Source organism: Oncorhynchus masou, chromosome 9, assembly GCF_036934945.1.
Source record: "Oncorhynchus masou masou isolate Uvic2021 chromosome 9, UVic_Omas_1.1, whole genome shotgun sequence".
NCBI classification, from domain to species: domain Eukaryota; kingdom Metazoa; phylum Chordata; class Actinopteri; order Salmoniformes; family Salmonidae; genus Oncorhynchus; species Oncorhynchus masou.
Window position 1 is genome coordinate 65,852,242 of NC_088220.1, and position 19,361 is coordinate 65,871,602.

General features: G+C 41.5%; 1 protein-coding gene across 1 annotated transcript in view; it reads left to right on the forward strand.

Annotated features, from left to right (window-relative positions):
- Window positions 1-1,422: 1,422 nt before the first annotated feature.
- Window positions 1,423-19,361, forward strand: part of LOC135545067 (roundabout homolog 2-like) — a 46,081-nt gene continuing 28,142 nt past the window's right edge. The window contains exons 1-5 of the mRNA XM_064972716.1: window positions 1,423-1,429; window positions 6,107-6,156; window positions 10,580-10,913; window positions 18,619-18,776; window positions 19,176-19,296. Coding sequence (XP_064828788.1) covers window positions 1,423-1,429; window positions 6,107-6,156; window positions 10,580-10,913; window positions 18,619-18,776; window positions 19,176-19,296 — 670 coding nt within the window. The remainder of the gene's footprint in view (window positions 1,430-6,106; window positions 6,157-10,579; window positions 10,914-18,618; window positions 18,777-19,175; window positions 19,297-19,361) is intronic.

Genomic DNA, 19,361 nt, shown 5'->3' on the forward strand with positions numbered 1-19,361 from the left:
GATTTACCACACCAAAATACGTCCGCACAACATCTCAAGTGTTCAATGAAATGGCACTTACAAATGTAGATCCTTCAAACACCCCCAAACAGTGAAACAGATCCCAATCAAAGGTGTTATTACATGTTCCACTAAGGCAGTTATTTATCTTATTTGTCCTTCTGGTAAAAAATCATGTGAACTAAAAGAAAGAATCTCTGAGCATCGTAGCACCATAAGGTGCAAAAACTCGACGTACTCAGTTGCTGCCCACTTTTTGGAAGCAAACCACCCTATTTTGTCCCTTCGTTATATCGGCATAGAACACGTCACACTCCCTAGGAGAGGGGGGGACTTTTACAATATGTTGTTAAAATGAGAGGTCGACCTGGATCTTTAATTTAAAGACCATCGATCCCTTCGGTCTCAACGTAGAGTTTGATCTGAAGCCATTCCTGCGATTTTTTTTTTTCTATCCATTGTAAATTATATTATGTTTTGTAGGCCTATATGATGTAGCCTAATTGTATCTATGATCATATGTTATCCATTCATGCTTTTTATATGTAATGTTGATATTTGTAAATTGACCAATGAAATCAGGGCCCAGCTGTCAACATTGGAAATACATTTATTGCATCTGAGTGTACGGCTTTCCTTTTTCTTTATAAAGCAAACATCCTGATTATACACTGAACAGAAATATAAACGCATCATGCAACAATTTCAAAAATGTTACTGAGTTACAGTTCATATAAGGAAATGAGTCAATTGAAATAAATTCATTAGGCCCTAAATTATCGATTTCACATGACTGGGAATAAAGATATGCATCTGTTGATCACAGATACCTTAAAAAAAGGTAGGGGCGTGGTTCAGAAAATCAGTCAGTATTTGGTGTGACCACCAACAAATTTCCTAAGATTTGATCATGCTGTTAATTGTGGCCTGAGGAATGTTATCCCACTCCTGTGGGAAGCTGCTGGATATTGGCAGGAACTGGAACACACTGTCAATTTAGAGCTTCCCAAACTTGCTCAATGGATGACATGTCTGGTGAGTAAGCAGGCCATGGAAGAACTGGGACATTTTCAGCTTCCAGGAATTGTGTACAGATTCTTGCAGCATGGGGCTTAGAATTATCATGCTGAAACGTGAAGTGATGGCAGCAGATGAATTGCATGGCAATGGGCCTCGAGATCTCATCACGGTATCTCTGTGCATTCAAATTGCCAGCGATAAAATACAATTGTGTTCATTGTCTGTAGCTTATGTCTGCTGATACCATAACCCCACTGCCACCATGGGGCACTCTGTTCATAACATTGAGATCAGCAAACCGCTTGCCCACACGATGCCATACATGCGGTCTGCCATCTGCTCAGTACCGTTGAAACCGGTATTCATCCGTGAAGAGCACACTTCTCCAGTGTGCCGGTGGCCATGGAAGGTGAGCATTTGCCCACTGAAGTTGGTTACGACGCCGAACTGCAGTCAGGTCAAGACCCTGGTGATGACGACAGGCACGCAGATGAGCTTCCCTGAGATGGTTTCTGACAGTTTGTGCAGAAATTCTTTGGTTGTGCAAAGCCCACAGTTTCATCAGCAGTCCTGGTGGCTGGTCTCAAACTATCCCGCAGGTGAAATAGCCAGATGTGGAGGTCCTGTACTGGCGTGGTTACACGTGGTCTGCGGTTGTGAGGCCGGTTGGACGTACTGCCAAATTCTCTTAAATGACGTTAGAGGCGGCTTATGGTAGATAAATTCAGTTCTCTGTCAACAGCTCTGGTGGACATTCCTGCAGTCAGCATGCCAATTGCACGCTCCCTCAACTTGAAACATCCGTGGCATTGTGTTGTGTGACATAACTACACATTTTAATGGCCTTTTATTGTCCCCAGCCCCATTATGCTGTTTAATCAACTTCTTGATATGCCACACCTGTCAGGTGGATGGATTATATTTCCAAAGGTGATGTATGGAACATTTCTGGGATCTTTTATTTCAGCTCATGAAACATGGGACCAGCACTTTACATGTTGCATTTAATATTTTTGTTCAGTGTACGTCAAAGCATCTTCTGAGAGAACAGGTGTTGTGATGCCCTTGGTGCCACAGAGTTTGCATGGATAATACACTTGTCACAGGAGTTTTGATTTTGTCACAGGATTGTGCTGCTTTTGATTGTCACACAGCCAGATAAAGGTGTTTGCCTTTCAACTATGGCTGAGCTGTCTGCTATTCTCCAAGAAAATTATAAAACACATAAGCTTTATGGCCTGGCCTGTTGCTCCTGCTATGATGTAAGTACCCATTAGCTCTCAGTAATCCCAGAGAATGGCATTATGGGAAAGCAGCAGAGACTCTCTTCTATTGTCTAATTTAACTTCTTGTGGGGGAACTCAGCCAAATGTGCAGATCAAGTCCCAGCATCTGTGAACCATAGGGGAGATGAGACTGGTCATAACAACAACTCAGCTGGAATTGTATTAGAGTTGAAAAAGGGAAAGAGCGATGGAATGTGTCATGATGAAGGCTGCAGAGAGATGAGTCGAGAGGGGAATAGTTTAAACTGTGCAATAATATTTTCAAATGTTCGTTTTTTTCTGTTGCCTTGCTTTTTGTCGTTATGAAAGCAATGAGAGAGATTGAAGGTGCTACAGCTCATCTGATATTACAAACACTCATCCGCATGCTGCATTAGTATTAGCTGCCCTCGTGTGTAGCCTGTGGGTTTTAGCTGGTACAGCTACCGTGGTGGGATTGTTGTTTGGGTGTTTTCCTCAGGTTCATGGCATGTTGGTCAGTGTTTCTGAGTTCAGGGTAATTCCACAGTAACAGAATTACTCTGAGATTCCAATTTATTTTCTTCTCACTTTAAAATGTATGCCAAACAACTTAATCCTATACACAAGGACCACCAAAAATGTGACAAAAACACATTTACTTGAAGAACAGTGCAGATGCAAAGTTTGGTAAAAGAATGACGGCACAAACTTTTCAATCAATTTTTGTTTGGTATACATTTTAAAAGTAACATCTGAGTTTCAGGGTAATTCCATTACCTTGGAATTGCCTGTCATAAATAAAACAAATCTGCTTACAGCTAAAAGCTTGGATTGGTCCACACGCCTCAGATGTAACTACTATAGTGTAGCAGCAAGCATGTATGTCAATAGGTTGCGGTATGCTCTCCCCCCACCATACACTTCTGGTAATGAAGGTTTTCATTCCACAGGAGATTATAGACGGATCGCAGTAAAAATAACACAACATTCAGATTCGGATTCAGAAAGTCTTAACTGTTGCATTGTTGGGGCTGGCTATCCAGTTGAAGCAGTTTAAAAACAACAGGCAAACCAGTAAACAAAAAATATGATGGACAAGAAAAACACAAGATGAAAATGAAACGAAGGAGAATCAAATGTTTTACTGCTTTAGAAGCCTCCGTTATTCTCAGAGACATGTTTTTCTCTTTGTAACAAACAGCAAGCTTGGTTGATTGCCTGTGATTTTGTCTTTAAAAGGTGCACTCAACTTCCGCCCCACAATCTTCTTCCGAACAAAAATATAAACGCAACATGCAACAATTTCAAGGATTTTACTGAGATACAGTTCATATAAGGAAATCCGTCAATTTAAATAAATAAATGAACCCCTAATCTATGGATTTCATATGACTGGGAATACAGATTTGCATCTATTGGTCACAGATACCTTAAAACAAGGTAGGGGTGTGGATCAGAAAACCAGTCAGTATTTGGTGTGACCACCATTTGCCTCATACAGCACGACACATCTCCTTTGCATAGGGTTGATCAGGCTGTTGATTGTGACCTGAGGAATGTTGTCCCACTTCTCTTCAATGGCGGTGCGAAGTTGCTGGATATTGGCGGGAACTGGAACACGCTGTCATACACGTCGATCCAGAGCATCCCAAACATGCTTAATGAGTGTTTTCAGCTTTCAGTAATTGTGTACAGGACCTTGTGGCATGGGGCCGTGCATTATGCTGAAACATGAGGTGATGTCGGTAGATGAATTGCAAGACAATGAGCCTCTGCATCTCTTCATGGTATTTCTGTGCATTCAAACTGCCATCGATAAAATGCAATTGTGTTCATTGTCCATAGCTTATGTCTGCCCATACCTTAACCCCACCACCACCACACTGGCACTGTTCACAATGTCGACATCAGCGAACCGCTCGTCCACACAACGCTGTCTGCCATCTGCCCTGTACAGTTGCATCTGTTGGTCACAGATACCTTAAAAATAGGTAGGTATTCCTCCATTACAGATTCCGAACTGCAGTCAAGCATGCAGATGAGCCTCTCTAAGACGGTTTCTGACAGTGTGTGCAGAAATTCCGGGTGGCTGGTCTCAGACGATCCTGCAGGTGAAGAGGCCGGATGTGCAGGTCCTGGGCTGGCATGCTTACATGTGGTCTGCAGTTGTGAGGCCGGTTGGATGTACTGCCAAATTCTCTAAAATGACAGAGGTGGCTTATGGTAGATAAATGAACATTCAATTCTCTAGCAACAGCTCTGGTGGACATTCCTGCAATCAGCACGTCAATTGCATGCTCCCTCAACTTGAGACATCTGTGGCATTGTGTTGTGTGACAGAACTGCACATTTTAGAGTGTCTGTTTATTGTCCCCCAGCACAAGGTGCACCTATGTAATGACCGTGCCGTTTAATCCGCTTCTTGATATGCCACCCCTGCCAGGTGTATGGATTATTTTAGCAAAGGAATAAGTCTCACTACCAGGGATGTAAACAAATTTGTACAAAATTTGAGAGAAGTGAGCTTTTTGTGAGAATGGAAACTATCTGGGATGTTTTATTTCAGCTTATGAAACATGGTACCAACACTTTACATGTTGAGTTTATAATTTTGTTCAGTGTAAATCAAACCGCCTGATTTATTCATCAAAGCAGCTTCACAGGTGCCCTTGGTGCCACAGAGTTTGCACTGATTATACAGTACACTTGTCACAGCAGTTTGCTGCTTCTGTTTGTCACATAGCCTTTCAGCTATGCCTGAGTTGTGTGCTTTTCCACAACAAAATTGTAAAACACAAAAGCTTTATGGCCTGGCCTGTTGGTTCTGCTATGATGTAAGTACCAGGGTTGGGGTCAATTCCAATTTATTTAAAAATTGGAATTCCTGAATTAACGTTGAATTAAAATGATTGAATTTGAATTAGACTGTTTGAATTGGAATTGTGAAAACCTTTTAATATTTGGAATTGTATTGGATTTGAATATTTATACATTTCCCAGTTATTTCCCAGAAATTAAAGAACTTAGTATCAAAAATGTACAATAGGATTTGTTTTAAATCATTTTTGCTTGGCTGAACAGTGAAATGTTTAGCCCGAGGGAATAGTATTTGAATTTGTGGAATTGTTAGAGATAATATTGAATTGAGAAATTCAATGAGCATTAAAAGTGAGACAACTCCTCGGATATTAGGGCCCTATAAAATCTTAGTTGCAGATGGAATCATGGAATCCAGACATTAAAACGGAATTAAAATGTTTTATTGAACTTATTAGGAAATGCAGTGAAATGAAGTGAATCATAAGACATGAACAAAATGCATCAGTGATTCATATTTTCCTGCAACTTTCTGAAACGGCACAGGAATGCCCCTGTCTGTGTGTATGTTGTGCGTGCATATGTCTACACTTTGTATAGCCTTTAGCGATGATGCTAATGATAACCTTCTTCTGTTAGAGATGGAAAGGCTTTCCCAAAAATCTTCTCACTTAAATGTTAACTACAAAGTAGCCTATGCCTACCAGGCAGAATGATATCATGACTATTTGTGTCAATCCAGTGGCCATTTGTTTTGCAAACTCTGCATTCACATGAGCGCTACAGCAACACCTCTTAACCAAACAGAGGTTTCTTTCTGGTGCACACTTTCATTTAAGGGTAACATTTCTCAGACTTAAAAAAATGGTCTCCTTGTGTGGTTTAAACATTGTTGTGGACTTAGAGCATGCAATGTTGTTGTTCTTCTATAAAAAGAAAAGAAAATGTCATGTGAATTTGATAGGAGAAACAAAATGGAAACCTGGAATAACAAAATGGAATTTTGGGGGGAAAAAATACAGAATCAGGCAAAGAACTGATTTTATGTGGCGCTATTCAAGCATTTATCCGCATCCTGCATTAGTATTAGCTGCCCTTGTGTGTAACCGGTGGGTTTTAGCTGGTACAGCTACCGTGGTGGGATTGTTGTTTGGGTGTTTTCCTCGGGTTCATGGCATGTTGGTCAGTGTTTCTGATGTGCATCAAATGAGGTCATAAAAAAAAAATCTGCTTACAGCTAAAAGCTTGGATTTATACACACTTTTCAGATGTAACAACTATAGTGTAGAAGCCAGCATGTACAGTGAGCTCCAAAAGTGAAATTATAAAATGATTGAGGTTTAAGTGTAGACTGTCGGCTTTAATTTGAGTGTAATGACATCCGTATCAGGTTAACCATTTAGAAATTATAGCACTTTCTGTACATAGTCCCCCCCATTTTAAGGTACCAAAAGTATTGGGACAAATTCACTTATTTGTGTAATAAAGTAGTCAAAAGTTTTTACTATTTGGTCCCATTTTCCTAGCACGCAATGAGGTTGGCCCGGGCATCATTGAAGTCCAGTAGAGCACTTCATTATTACACAAGCTTCCAACTTACCTGACTTCGTTGTTAAAGTATATTAAAAAACATTAGATATCAAACCCGTTCACAGGGTTGGTTAACTCTTGAGGTTCCTCGTGTCTCCACCGAATTACTGTAGGTAAATCCGCTTTTAGTTTTAATGCATCTCATTGCTAGAACCAACTGCAAAATACACTGCAATTGGACGCTCTGATGCCGCTTGGGCAATTTAAAATATTGATTGTGAAACTATTTTCTGAGGAATGTGCCTGTTTTTCTTGATTGTTGTGCTGTATTTTGGTTTTGTTAATCTGATGTTGATTTGATTGTTCTATTAATTGTATGTACAGATCTCCCTGTGGTGACTCTGTTTTTAAATGAAGGTAAAAAATTAAATAAAAAAAATACAAAATGCATTTAAGCTTGTGACTCTACAAATGTGTTGGATTCTTATGTTGTTTGTTTCCGTTATGTTTCCGATAATTTTGTTCCTAATAGAAATTAATGGTATATAATGCATTGTGTCATGTTGGAGTCACCTTTACTGTCAATAAGAATAGAATGTTTCTAAACACTTCTACATTAATGTTGATGCTACCATGATTACAGATAGTCCTGAATGAATCGTGAATAATGATGAGTGAGAAAGTTACAGACCCACATATGTGAACCACCGGTTCGATTCAGTTTTATGTAGCAACATTTGAAATTGTGTTTATTTGACATTGGATAAATGTAGAGACACAGAGCTAGAACATGGTATATCATACAATACAGTTGAGGAACAAGGGGAAAATATTTCTGCTTTGAAAGTTGATCAACTTGTAAACCCCCCTTGAATGTTTTGATACACCTTCTGGAGAGTTCTTCTTTGTCTACACCCATTCAGCATCATTCATACCCTCTTAAGCATTAGCCCCAACCATCTCTTTAAGGATTCACGTGAGGCCATGTGCTATACAGAGGGAATACTTAGTGTACTAAGCAACCAAAGATTTCAAGACTTAAAGCTGGTTTATACTATGTCTATAGACATGTCTATATACAGTTGTCGCAGTGACATCATGAACATTCAAAATGGTCGTTATGAAAACGTACGAACATAAAAATTACAGGCTGCATGGCATCAGCAGCCTGGTGGTCCAAAATAGCGTAACTGGTGTATTTTAACACAAATAAACCCATCCATTTAAAAATAAATGTAGTATATGTCAATCTAGCAAACCAGGCATCTAAAAGCAACTTTCTAAACAATTTATCTGTTTTGGTTTGTTTCTAGCTTGTTAGCTCGCTAACTAATGTTAAGTTAGCTGGCTAGCCAATTCAAAAAATGACTATATCATATAGCTGACAATGTCTTAACTTAGCTAATTTGTATTCATTATTACAGGAAAATAAACTCACAACAAGATGATTATTTACAAGTTAATGGTGAGCTAATTACATAAAATAACTTACGGTTGTGAGTGTGGTGAAATAAAGCAGGGCATTCTAACAGAGATTTGTTTTTACTTGGACACTGGTTGGCTAAACGTTAAATCCTAATTTGACTTTGGTGCAGGTCCGGTTGTTCTTCACATTACCGTCTCTGGTAAACGCACACTATATCTAATAAAATAAAAGTGTATTCGTCACATGCACACGATACAGAAGGTGTAAACGGTACCGTGAAATGGTTACTTGGATGGTAGAGTCTTTTTTTGTTTTAGGCATCTAGCTAGCTAAACAATGAACCATAATTCCAACTCATAACATTACTACCCTACATGACTCTATAGTTAGCTAAAGCTTACCAACTACTTTCAATGTTAGTTAGTTAGATAACATTAGGCTAAAACAAGCAATGCAAATGGCTCTGAGATACCAATATTACTACACAGATCATACACGTAATGTTAGCTAGCGAGTCAACCAGTTAATGTTAGCTAGCTAGCTAACAATACATTTTAACTGAAAAATGACTTCATCACAAAATTAGAAATGTATCATATCTGAATATGGAGCTAGCTAGACTGTCTTACTCGTGTACATGGTTGAACGCTTCTCCCTCTCTATTACAGATGCCATTGTTGCCCTTGGTTTGAAAATGTAATCCGGAGGCAGGTGTTTTATACAACAGCCTTCCTTCTTTGTATTCTCTTTTCGACTCCCTCCGCATAGTTGCAACCAAATGCCTGAATTTTCTCCATTTCCTTAGCTATCATACTCTGCTTCCACCGGCATTCCAATGATTTCAAAACTCAGTCCTCCAGAAAGTGGAGAGCATTAGCAACACTTTTGCAGTTCTTCGTGATATCTTTTTTATTGGGAACAAAATAATCTAAAACACAACCAATACGAATGGCAAATGCATCCAACAAATGTGTAGAGTCATAAACTTGATGTAATCATTGCAGGCTGTGAATATGGGACCAAATGCGTAACTTTTCGACTAGTTTAATACACATATGAAGTGAATTCTTTTCCAATAGTTTTGGTCCCCTAAAATGGGGGGACTATTTAAAACAAAATATGGAATTTGTTAATGGTTCACCTCATATGGATAAAAGTACCCTCAAATTAAAGCTGACAGTCTGCCCTTTAACCTCCTCGTCAGTGTATCATTTAAAATCCAAAGTGCTGGAGTACCGAGCCAAAATAACAACAAAAAATGTACTGTCCCAATACTTTTGGAGGGCATTGTATGTGAATTGGTTGCTGTATGCTCCTCCCCACCATACACTTCTGGTAATTTAAGATTTTCACTTCAATGGAGATTTATAGACTGACTGCAGTAAAAATAACTCTAACACGATATTCAATGGCATGGTGAACATTCAAATTCAGAAAATCTTAACTGTTGCATTTCCTGGGCTATTCGGTTGAAGTAGTTTAAAAAGAACAGGCAAACAAGTAAGGAAAAGACAACAGATGGACAGAAAAACATAAGAATAGAATTAAACAAAGGAGATCCATAGAGAATTACTTTTGATTGTAAAAAAATAAGATACATCTGGTAATTCACTGCACATTGGCATTTTTTCTTAATTTTAATTATAAATATTCCAGACCCAAAACTGTAGTACACATTGTTTGAGCCATCTACTCTAAAAGCTTAGCTAAAGCCCTTGGCTTGGAGAAGTACTCTTCTCCCATACAGAAGAGGGTAACAGTAATGGATCCCAAGAGGGAGGGCTATAGGAGAGCTTTCTCTCTCTCCTCTCTCTTTCTCCCTCTCTGATATTCTACCCACTTCAATCTCTATTGGCTTTCTCTTTCCATCTTGTTTTAGTTAGCATGTCACTGGCCTTCATGTCTTCTATGCTGAAATCCTGACTGACATTGAGATTGGCCATTACCATCTCCTGTGGCTTCTTCCTCCTTTGAAAATACCCCATCAGAATAAAACCTGTCTTCTTCAGCAGGCTACCAACCATTACTGACAAATGACATTTCAATGGACGAACAAAGTTGGTTAAAAGGCTAGAAGTCATTACAGTGTGAAGAGTATACAAGCAGGATACTTACTTACCTATGCTCAAGGGAATGTCTGATAAGGTGTTTTGTTAAACACTAGAATAACAGAGGCCCAGAAGGTAAAATAAAGATGGGATTTATCTCTACCGAGTGGGAAGAGACAACAACAACAACATGATCTTCAGTACCAAAGTTCTGATCCTTGTTGTCAGCTTTACTATCATGGTGCATCAGATCTCAGTGGTGAGTGACAGACATTTCTCTATTATTGTCCAACCCATCTGTCTCTCCCTCAGACTTCATGCATCTATACGTCCATGTCAGTGGAGATGGATTTGGGTTAGCCTGCCACAGAGCTTTTCTACAGCCTTTTTTTCTCAATGGGATTACATTGTGTTGTGATGTTTTCTTTTAGAGATTGCAGGTTTGGGCTACAGTATGATAGACAGCTACATGGATAGTAAACTTCTTTCACCTTACAGGGTCCCGTGCACGTTTTGAGGACAGCTCACCTCGGATCTTGGAACACCCCTCTGACTTGATCGTGTCCAAGGGGGAACCCGCAACCCTCAACTGCAAGGCAGAGGGGCGGCCTAACCCCACTGTGGAGTGGTACAAGGATGGGGAGCGGGTGGAAACGGACCGGGATGACCCTCGATCTCACCGAATGCTCCTTCCCAGCGGCTCCCTCTTCTTCCTGCGTATCGTCCACGGACGACGCTCCAAACCAGATGAGGGCGTCTACACCTGTGTGGCACGTAACTACCTTGGAGAGGCTGTCAGTCGAAACGCTTCACTGGAAGTAGCCAGTAAGTCTTTGTCATTTTACTTGCTGTTATTGTCACCCCATGACCTGTCTCTCTCTATGTCTCTCTGTCCCTTTGTCTCTCTCAAAGCACAACAGGTGAAGAGGATAGGCTTTCATCTGCTATCTTGAACTTCTGAAAATATGACCATTTGGAGAGACTTGTCTATTATTGTGGCCCTTAGGCTCACGTGGTCATCACTAGTTGTCACAGTCATAAACCCTGCCTATTTCTACAATTGATATATTTTTTATCTGATTTTAACCCTAACCTTAACCACACTGTAACCTTTTGCTTAACCATAAATTAAGACCAAAAATAACATTATTATTATTTTATTTTTTAAATATAACAAATTATGACTTTGTGTCTGTGGTAACTAGTGACAACTGCATCATTTGCCACTTTCTCTCTTTCTCCTTGTAATTGTGGCAGTGTGGCATGACCCTGGGCTGAATGCAGGTCCTTTCTGCCGTTAGGAAATGGATTAGTGGAGTGTGCTGATTAGGAAAAGGAGCGTAACAGATGAGGGAATGTCTCCTCGTTTAAAAACACAAAACAGCAATTTGCCTGCATCTTATCTTCCACCAGAGCACAGAGCCAGCCAGGCCTCCTCAGCCTCAGCCTCTAACTGCTCATGGCACACTGACTTCCACAGCTCATGTTCAAAAATAGGGCCAGCTTTATTTCAGCTTACACACTGAGTGATATATCCACACTCATAAGCGGTAGAACATGAAATATTAGAGAAAAACTAAAAATATTAGAGCAGAACAGCTTCCAGAGGAAAACATTTAAGCACCACAGTTATATTGCTGTTTTTGATGATGAATTCTCCTCAGCCAGTGGAGATGTAGTCGGAGATGACAGTCCTACCAGTAAGGCTATGCATCACCTAGATGCAAGCACTCTAACGGTGACTAACTGCAGTAATGACTATTGTCCTAGGTCTGGTGCCTCTGGGTAGCTGGTGAATATGTTGATTATGATTTATTAGTACTGAATTGCTACCATGGTAACGATAGTGAAATCACACTGAGATCAATGCAACTCCTGACTTGGGAGTAGCTCAGTGGAAAGATACATTGAATTGCTGTGGCATCTAGGCATGCCTAGAACTGACCTCTGAACCATGACACCCCACCCTGCCCTGACTGTCATGGGGATTGGCTACAGTAGAGTATTACCTCAACAGGGTTGTCGAATTTCTACACAGTTCATTCCTTCCACACAATCAGTCCCTTCACTGCACAAATGCATCGGAAGTGACATGTATTTCATGCTTAAATGTTTTTCGCCTTCGGGGTCCACAACTCATGCTTCGGTATAACTAGACACTGTTGCTTAATTTGACTTCCTCAGAATAACTTTCATGTCGGGTATGGAAATACTAAACAGTCAATTATTGCTGGCTGTGTTCTTGTTGTTGGCATGAATAAACTGTAAGCGACCAGCTGAATAGCAGGGCTGTTGAAGCGCCTAGATAATGAGATATTGTGTATGAATCCATTCACATATTCCTCCCAGAAATAGCAGTGTTCTGCTCTGTCGGTTAGCCTTTATGTAAGAAGAAGAGGAAAGTGGTATCTATTTCAAAGCCATGAATGTGAATGTCTGTCTGAGGGAGCAAACAGCCGCGTTCTTTGAGCTGGATTAAAATAAAGTAGGACAAATAAAAAATAAAACTTGCTTGAAAGGCTTTAGGGCCAGATGTCTCTCTTTCTCCTGATGGGAGGATTATGAAGGACTGACATTTTGGACTGCAGCTTGTTTCTTGGCCTCTTCTACACTACAACTCTGCCACTGGTCTCTTCTTTAAACCCTGAAGAAGAAATACAGGAGAGATGTTTTCTGTATGGACAGATATCGCAGTGGCCAAACTGTTCATTTAAACTCTCTTTATTGTTACTACAATACGTTACACATTTTTTCTTGTCATAATCATTTACATAAAGGATTAGAGATTTTGAATAATCAAGTTGGCTTTAACAAGTGCCTAAGGGTGAATTTGCAGGCATGAGTTCAATCATTGAAACACAACAGGCTCAGGAGACCTGGCACTGCCTGAGTCCCTCTTTAACCTCAGTAAACACAGACAATGGCTGGATTAAATCAATCCCTCCTCTCGACAGGCGCCCACTGGCTCTATTAGCCATGACACGGCAGTAGCAGAGCGATAGAATTAGACCACCTCTAATGGGTGTACTCCTACTGTATTGAGACAAAAGAACAATGACTGACTGACCATCAGGTCACTTTACTCTAGGACCTGCTCTCAGCTAGAACACTTTCACTTGCCTGCCAGGCTCCCATCCCATACACATCTCCATCTACATTGACATTTTAGTAAATTAGCAGACGCTCTTATCCAGAGCGACTTACAATTTGTGTGTTTATCTCAAGATGGCTAGGTAAGACGACTACATATCACAATCGTAGCGGATACATTTTCCCTCAATAAATATGTTATTAGCAAAGTCAGTGCTAGTAGGAAAGGGATGGAGGGTGCCAGGACAGAGTAGAGCTCTGACTGGGCTGAGCGGGAGCTGCCTTGCGCTGCTGTACACAGCTTGCCACTATGTCCTCTGGTTAGTGGTTTTTCGTCATAAATCTTGTTCTGCAGAGTGGTCATTCGCTGGCACAGCCACAAAGTCATAAAATCATATTTTAACCTTAACCACACCACATCTAATTCCTAACTCTAACAAATTAAGAACAAAAATCTAATTTTTGTTTTCATGCATTTTTACAATATAGACAATTTTGACTTTGCAGCTAGCGGATATCGCTCAGTTCAAGGGCAAGATTCATCCCAATTGAAGTCAACCTGTCCCTCCAACAACTCTGCCCAACCTCTCAACCCTGTCCCCCACGTCACCTTTTAGAGTGCCCCCTCAATCCTCACCTTCTCCCTACACTCCTCCCCAATCCTGTCAACCCTACTCCATCCTGCCTTGAGAATGTTCAGTGAATCTGATCACTGACTGATGTTTAGTCTAGTGGTGTCCATAGTGAACTGAATGACAAGGGCCACACGATGCAAAGCAGCCTACGGGCCGCCCCCAGGTGGTTAGGGTAGGTAACAACATCTCCTCCCCGCTGATCCTCAACACTGGGGCCCCACAAGGGTGCGTTCTGAGCCCTCTCCTGTACTCCCTGTTCACCCACGACTGCGTGGCCACGCACGCCTCCAACTCAATCATCAAGTTTACGGACGACACAACAGTGGTAGGCTTGATTACCAACAACGACGAGACGGCCTACAGGGAGGAGGTGAGGGCCCTCGGAGTGTGGTGTCAGGAAAATAACCTCACACTCAACGTCAACAAAACTAAGGAGATGATTGTGAACTTCAGGAAACAGCAGAGGGAACACCCCCCTATCCACATCGATGGAACAGTAGTGGAGAGAGTAGCAAGTTTTAAGTTCCTCGGCATACACATCACAGACAAACTGAATTGGTCCACTCACACAGACAGCATCGTGAAGAAGGCGCAGCAGCGCCTCTTCAACCTCAGGAGGCTGAAGAAATTCGGCTTGTCACCAAAATCACTCACAAACTTCTACAGATGCACAATCGAGAGCATCCTGGCGGGCTGTATCACCGCCTGGTACAGCAACTGCTCCGCCCTCAACCGTAAGGCTCTCCAGAGGGTAGTGAGGTCTGCACAACGCATCACCGGGGGCAAACTACCTGCCCTCCAGGACACCTACACCACCCGATATTACAGGAAGGCCATAAAGATCATCAAGGACATCAACCACCCGAGCCACTGCCTGTTCACCCCGCTATCATCCAGAAGGCGAGGTCAGTACAGGTGCATCAAAGCTGGGACCGAGAGACTGAAAAACAGCTTCTATCTCAAGGCCATCAGACTGTTAAACAGCCACCACTAACATTGAGTGGCTGCTGCCAACACACTGACACTGACTCAACTCCAGCCACTTTAATAATGGGAATTGATGGGAAATGATGTAAATATATCACTAGCCACTTTAAACAATGCTACCTTATATAATGTTACTTACCCTACATTATTCATCTCATATGCATACGTATATACTGTACTCTATATCATCGACTGCATCCTTATGTAATACATGTATCACTAGCCACTTTAACTATGCCACTTTGTTTACATACTCATCTCATGTTTACATACTCATCTCATGTATATACTGTACTCGATACCATCTACTGTATCTTGCCTATGCTGCTCTGTACCATCACTCATTCATATATCCTTATGTACATATTCTTTATACCCTTACACTGTGTATAAGACAGTAGTTTAGGAATTGTTAGTTAGATTACTTGTTGGTTATTACTGCATTGTCGGAACTAGAAGCACAAGCATTTCGCTACACTCGCATTAACATCTGCTAACCATGTGTATGTGACAAATAAAATTTGATTTGATTTATTATTGCCATGACTACTCTCCCATCTCCCCACTTCAAAACATTAACAGATGGCCACTACAACTGGACTAAAGCTGCACTCTTGCTAAATGCTAAATATTGAGATTAATGTCACTTAAAAATACAGTGCTGAATATTCTGAGGATATTCTTAATCTCTTAATCTGTATATCCCTGAAGCATTACAATTATGAAAATAAATGGCATTGTCCCAGAATAGGAATGTAGCAGTAACAGTAAAGTATGAAAATGTATGCACTCAATGTAGTTTGCTTTGCTCTGGATAAGTGTCTGCTAAATGTTTAAAATGTAAATGTAACAATTATTACAGTAGTAACCATGGAGCATAATGGTTAGTCATTTAACAACATTGTTTAAGCTGAACTAAAGAAATTGCAGGAGGTAGATGAATATGGGCTTTATTTATCCCCAGGCCAGGACCTTAGGTGCCCTCTTCTCCACTCCTGTCACAGTAAGGTGAGGTTGGGATAGTTCAGATTCAGGATGTCCTTGTACTTACTCACCACCATTGGGAATCACAGTGTGAGTCACGTCTGGTACAAAGACTGTGCTTTGGACGTTACTTCAGGAAGTCCCCTGGCCATCTGTCTGTGTGAGAATATCAGAGGTTCCTGTGGTGCCATCATCATCATTTCATAAAAATATAACAGTGTGTGAATTCTGTGAAAGGACTTTTAGCATGTCAGCCTTTAAAGCCTGGGTGCAGGAGGGATCGTATTAACTTCCAACAGCTTCAAAGAGTTGCTTTTGGCTGCTCGCACTGCACAGAGTTGGGGGGAAATTATCTGAGGCTACTTTCCGCTCTCTGACACTTGTTTCAAGCCCTCAAATGGCCCACATTCTGGGACTTCTGTGGTTGAATGTGTGGATGAGAGTGGAGGAGTGTTTGTGTGTGTGGATTAGCTCATTGGCTCTATAACCATGTATTCTCTTCAGTTCCCTCGACATGGCTGGGTAGTGATGGTGTCTGTGCTCCTGGTCTCGTCTCCACACCGGCCCTTTACAGACGGATCTCTAAAAATAATTCACCACTTTCAATTAGCCCTCAGCTCTCTGAAGCTTTTCAAACAAGCAGCCAGCTGAGTGGGGACTACAGAACAGACTGTTGGGAAGGGTGTGTGCTTTGTCAGGTAATAGCTCATCCATCAATTGTCTAAAGGGGTTCTTTAATTGTGTTGGCGTCTCCTTTTGTTGGGTTTTGGGGGCGGGTGGGACGGGAGCTCAGGGGGTTCCGTTACACCCCTGAAGGGACAGATGTTCAGGCGTGCCTGTAAATGTTCCCTTAAACTGCCCCCCTGCCTATGTACTTAACTCACCCCAGACTGTAGGGGTGCAACTGCTACTATTTGGATGAGCTGATAGGCCTTGTGTATCTTAGACTCAGATGAGGTGGATATATTACAATCTGAGACAGAAAAAACTCCAGTTGGATGTGATGAGGAATTCTGACAAGCTTTTTAATGTTCTGAACAAGCCTTTACTTTTGAAACAAATGGGAAACAGAAATCGACTTTTCTAAAAGTTTAAATGTCACGTCAATGACAAAGTCCAGTCTCAGCTGAGGAATTAAATGTGCTTCATTATAATACAGAAAAAATGCCTCCAAATGATCAAAAGTAGAGATACTGCTGCATTTGAACAGGCAGCGACTTCAGGCAGCCAGAGAGTGTGAGACAGATTGTCTCATATTGGGGGGCTGGCGAGAGGGGGGAGGTTGAGCAGACAGATCGACAGATGACCACTTCAATCATGACAGCGGATCTGAAACGCAGCCGGCTCAGCGACGGCTCAGCGACGGCTCAGCGACGGCTCAGCCACCATTTGTCTGCTTCTCAGAGATTGGAATATTCATAGCAACACGTTTCCCAAGATAATTGCAGCCCTTACAACTGAAGATAGAGGAGAGAAAGTCTCTACACTCTAGATGGCTGTGATAAACTAAAAGAGATGGTAGTCAGTCACTGTAGTTGTGAATATAAATGCCATTTTAAAAGACACAGGTAGCTGCTGTGTTGATGAGGGATCTGTCAAACACACGTCAGGGGATAAGTGATGGGGGTAGTGTGGCTTAGCTGGAGAGATATCCAGTTGACAGACAGGTGATGAGTTCACTAATGTGTTTAGTATAGATTAACTGATGTTTGAGATTGGACTAATTCACCGCATATTTGCAGTCCTAATTTATTTGATTAGGTGTTGATGCATTACCGTGCTAACAGATGGATAGTTTGACAGGCAGGTAGATGGTCTTGGTCTGATTGTTTACTTCGTAAAATACCAACCTAAGATATTTATAAAGGTATAAGAAGATATGTTATTCTGGAGTAGTGTGTGTTGGTCAAGGAGGAAAGGATACATAGGGAGGGTCACCTGCAGACCCTCAGATTGTGTGTGTGCATTTTCAACACTGGAATAGTAGTGCTGCACAGGTTTCTTGAGGCCTCGGCCAGGCATCAGAGCACATACAGTTTCTTTCCTCTGTCAATCATTGCTGGGATTTAATGACAAAGGTTGCTGCCAAGTCAAGCCTCTCATCCGGTCTTCCTTTGCAGAGAAAAGGCTGATAAACTCACTGTGTGACAGTGACATAAAGATCATGTCCCCTTTTTTAGTTCTGTCGTCGTTGTGTCACTGTCAGATTTGTAGTGCGGAGATGTGAGTTAGCATAGTTTCCAGTGTGAAGCAGAAGCATTGCATTAATGTGTGATGCCATTTTTCCCTCTGACAGGTTAAATTATTAATGTGTTTGTATTTGTTTACTCTGTGTTGGACTGAGAGATGTGCATTATTCATCCACTCTGACAGTAGAGACTGCAGACTAGGATGCGGCACAGGAAACATCAAAACACTGCACAACAAGGAAGTTGCCAGGGATTTGAACAGTCATGTACAAGCACAAAACACAATGTACTGCTTTCACCCAATCAGCTTGTTTTCCTCTCGTCTAACACAACGTGCCATTTGAACACAGGAGTGATTGGTTGCTGATAATGGGCCTCTGTACGCTTATGTAGATATTCCATTAAAAATCAGCCATTTCCAGCTACAATAGTCATTTACAATATTAACAATGTCTACACTGTGTTTCTGATCAATTTGATGTTATTTTAATGGACGTATAAAGGTACTAAATTAATAGATAAAAACAATCTGCTATATAGTTTGACTCTGTCTATTTTTCCAAATGTGTTTACCTACCAGGTCAAATAAATGTACAGTAATATGAATAGATAGCCTAAACCATGTCTATGCTCTCCTCTTCCCAGTCCTGAGGGATGACTTCCGCCAGGCCCCCAGTGATGTGGTGGTGGCAGCCGGTGAGCCAGCGGTCCTGGAGTGTGTTCCCCCCCGCGGTCACCCTGAGCCCACCGTCTCCTGGAAGAGGAACAATGCCCGCGTCAGCAGCAAGGATGACCGCATCTCTGTGAGTCTCACCTGTACAGTTTTTCACGGCACTGTATGACCCCTGAACTATGACCCCTAGTTTCAGCATCAAGCTCATTAGAGTTAGAAGTAAAACCCTCTAGAGTTTGCATACACTAGAGTTCCAACCCACTCAAGGTCCAACCAAACCTCACTGAGCTCAGTGCAGTTAAGTCCCAAGTCAACCCAAACTGTCTCAAAGGCCATTAATATAATTAATGATGCATGCTGATGATGGTGGAATCCTTAATGATACATGCTGATGAAGGTGGAATCATAAATTATACATCCATTTGAAGTGCTGATGTCAGATGGTGGAAGTACTGCCGCTCCTCTGAAAAGCCCAAAGGCTAATACATGGAGTGATATGATGACCTGTCATCACTGTCTTGTTTTTCAGATGCGTGGGGGCAAGCTGATGATCTCCTACACCAGGAAGAGTGATGCTGGCATGTATGTGTGTGTGGGCACCAACATGGTGGGAGAGAGGGACAGTGACCCTGCTGAGTTGGTGGTGTATGGTGAGTCTCTCACGTGTGTGTGTGTGTGTGTGTGCATCACGCTGTCTTCATGTGTGTAACTCTGG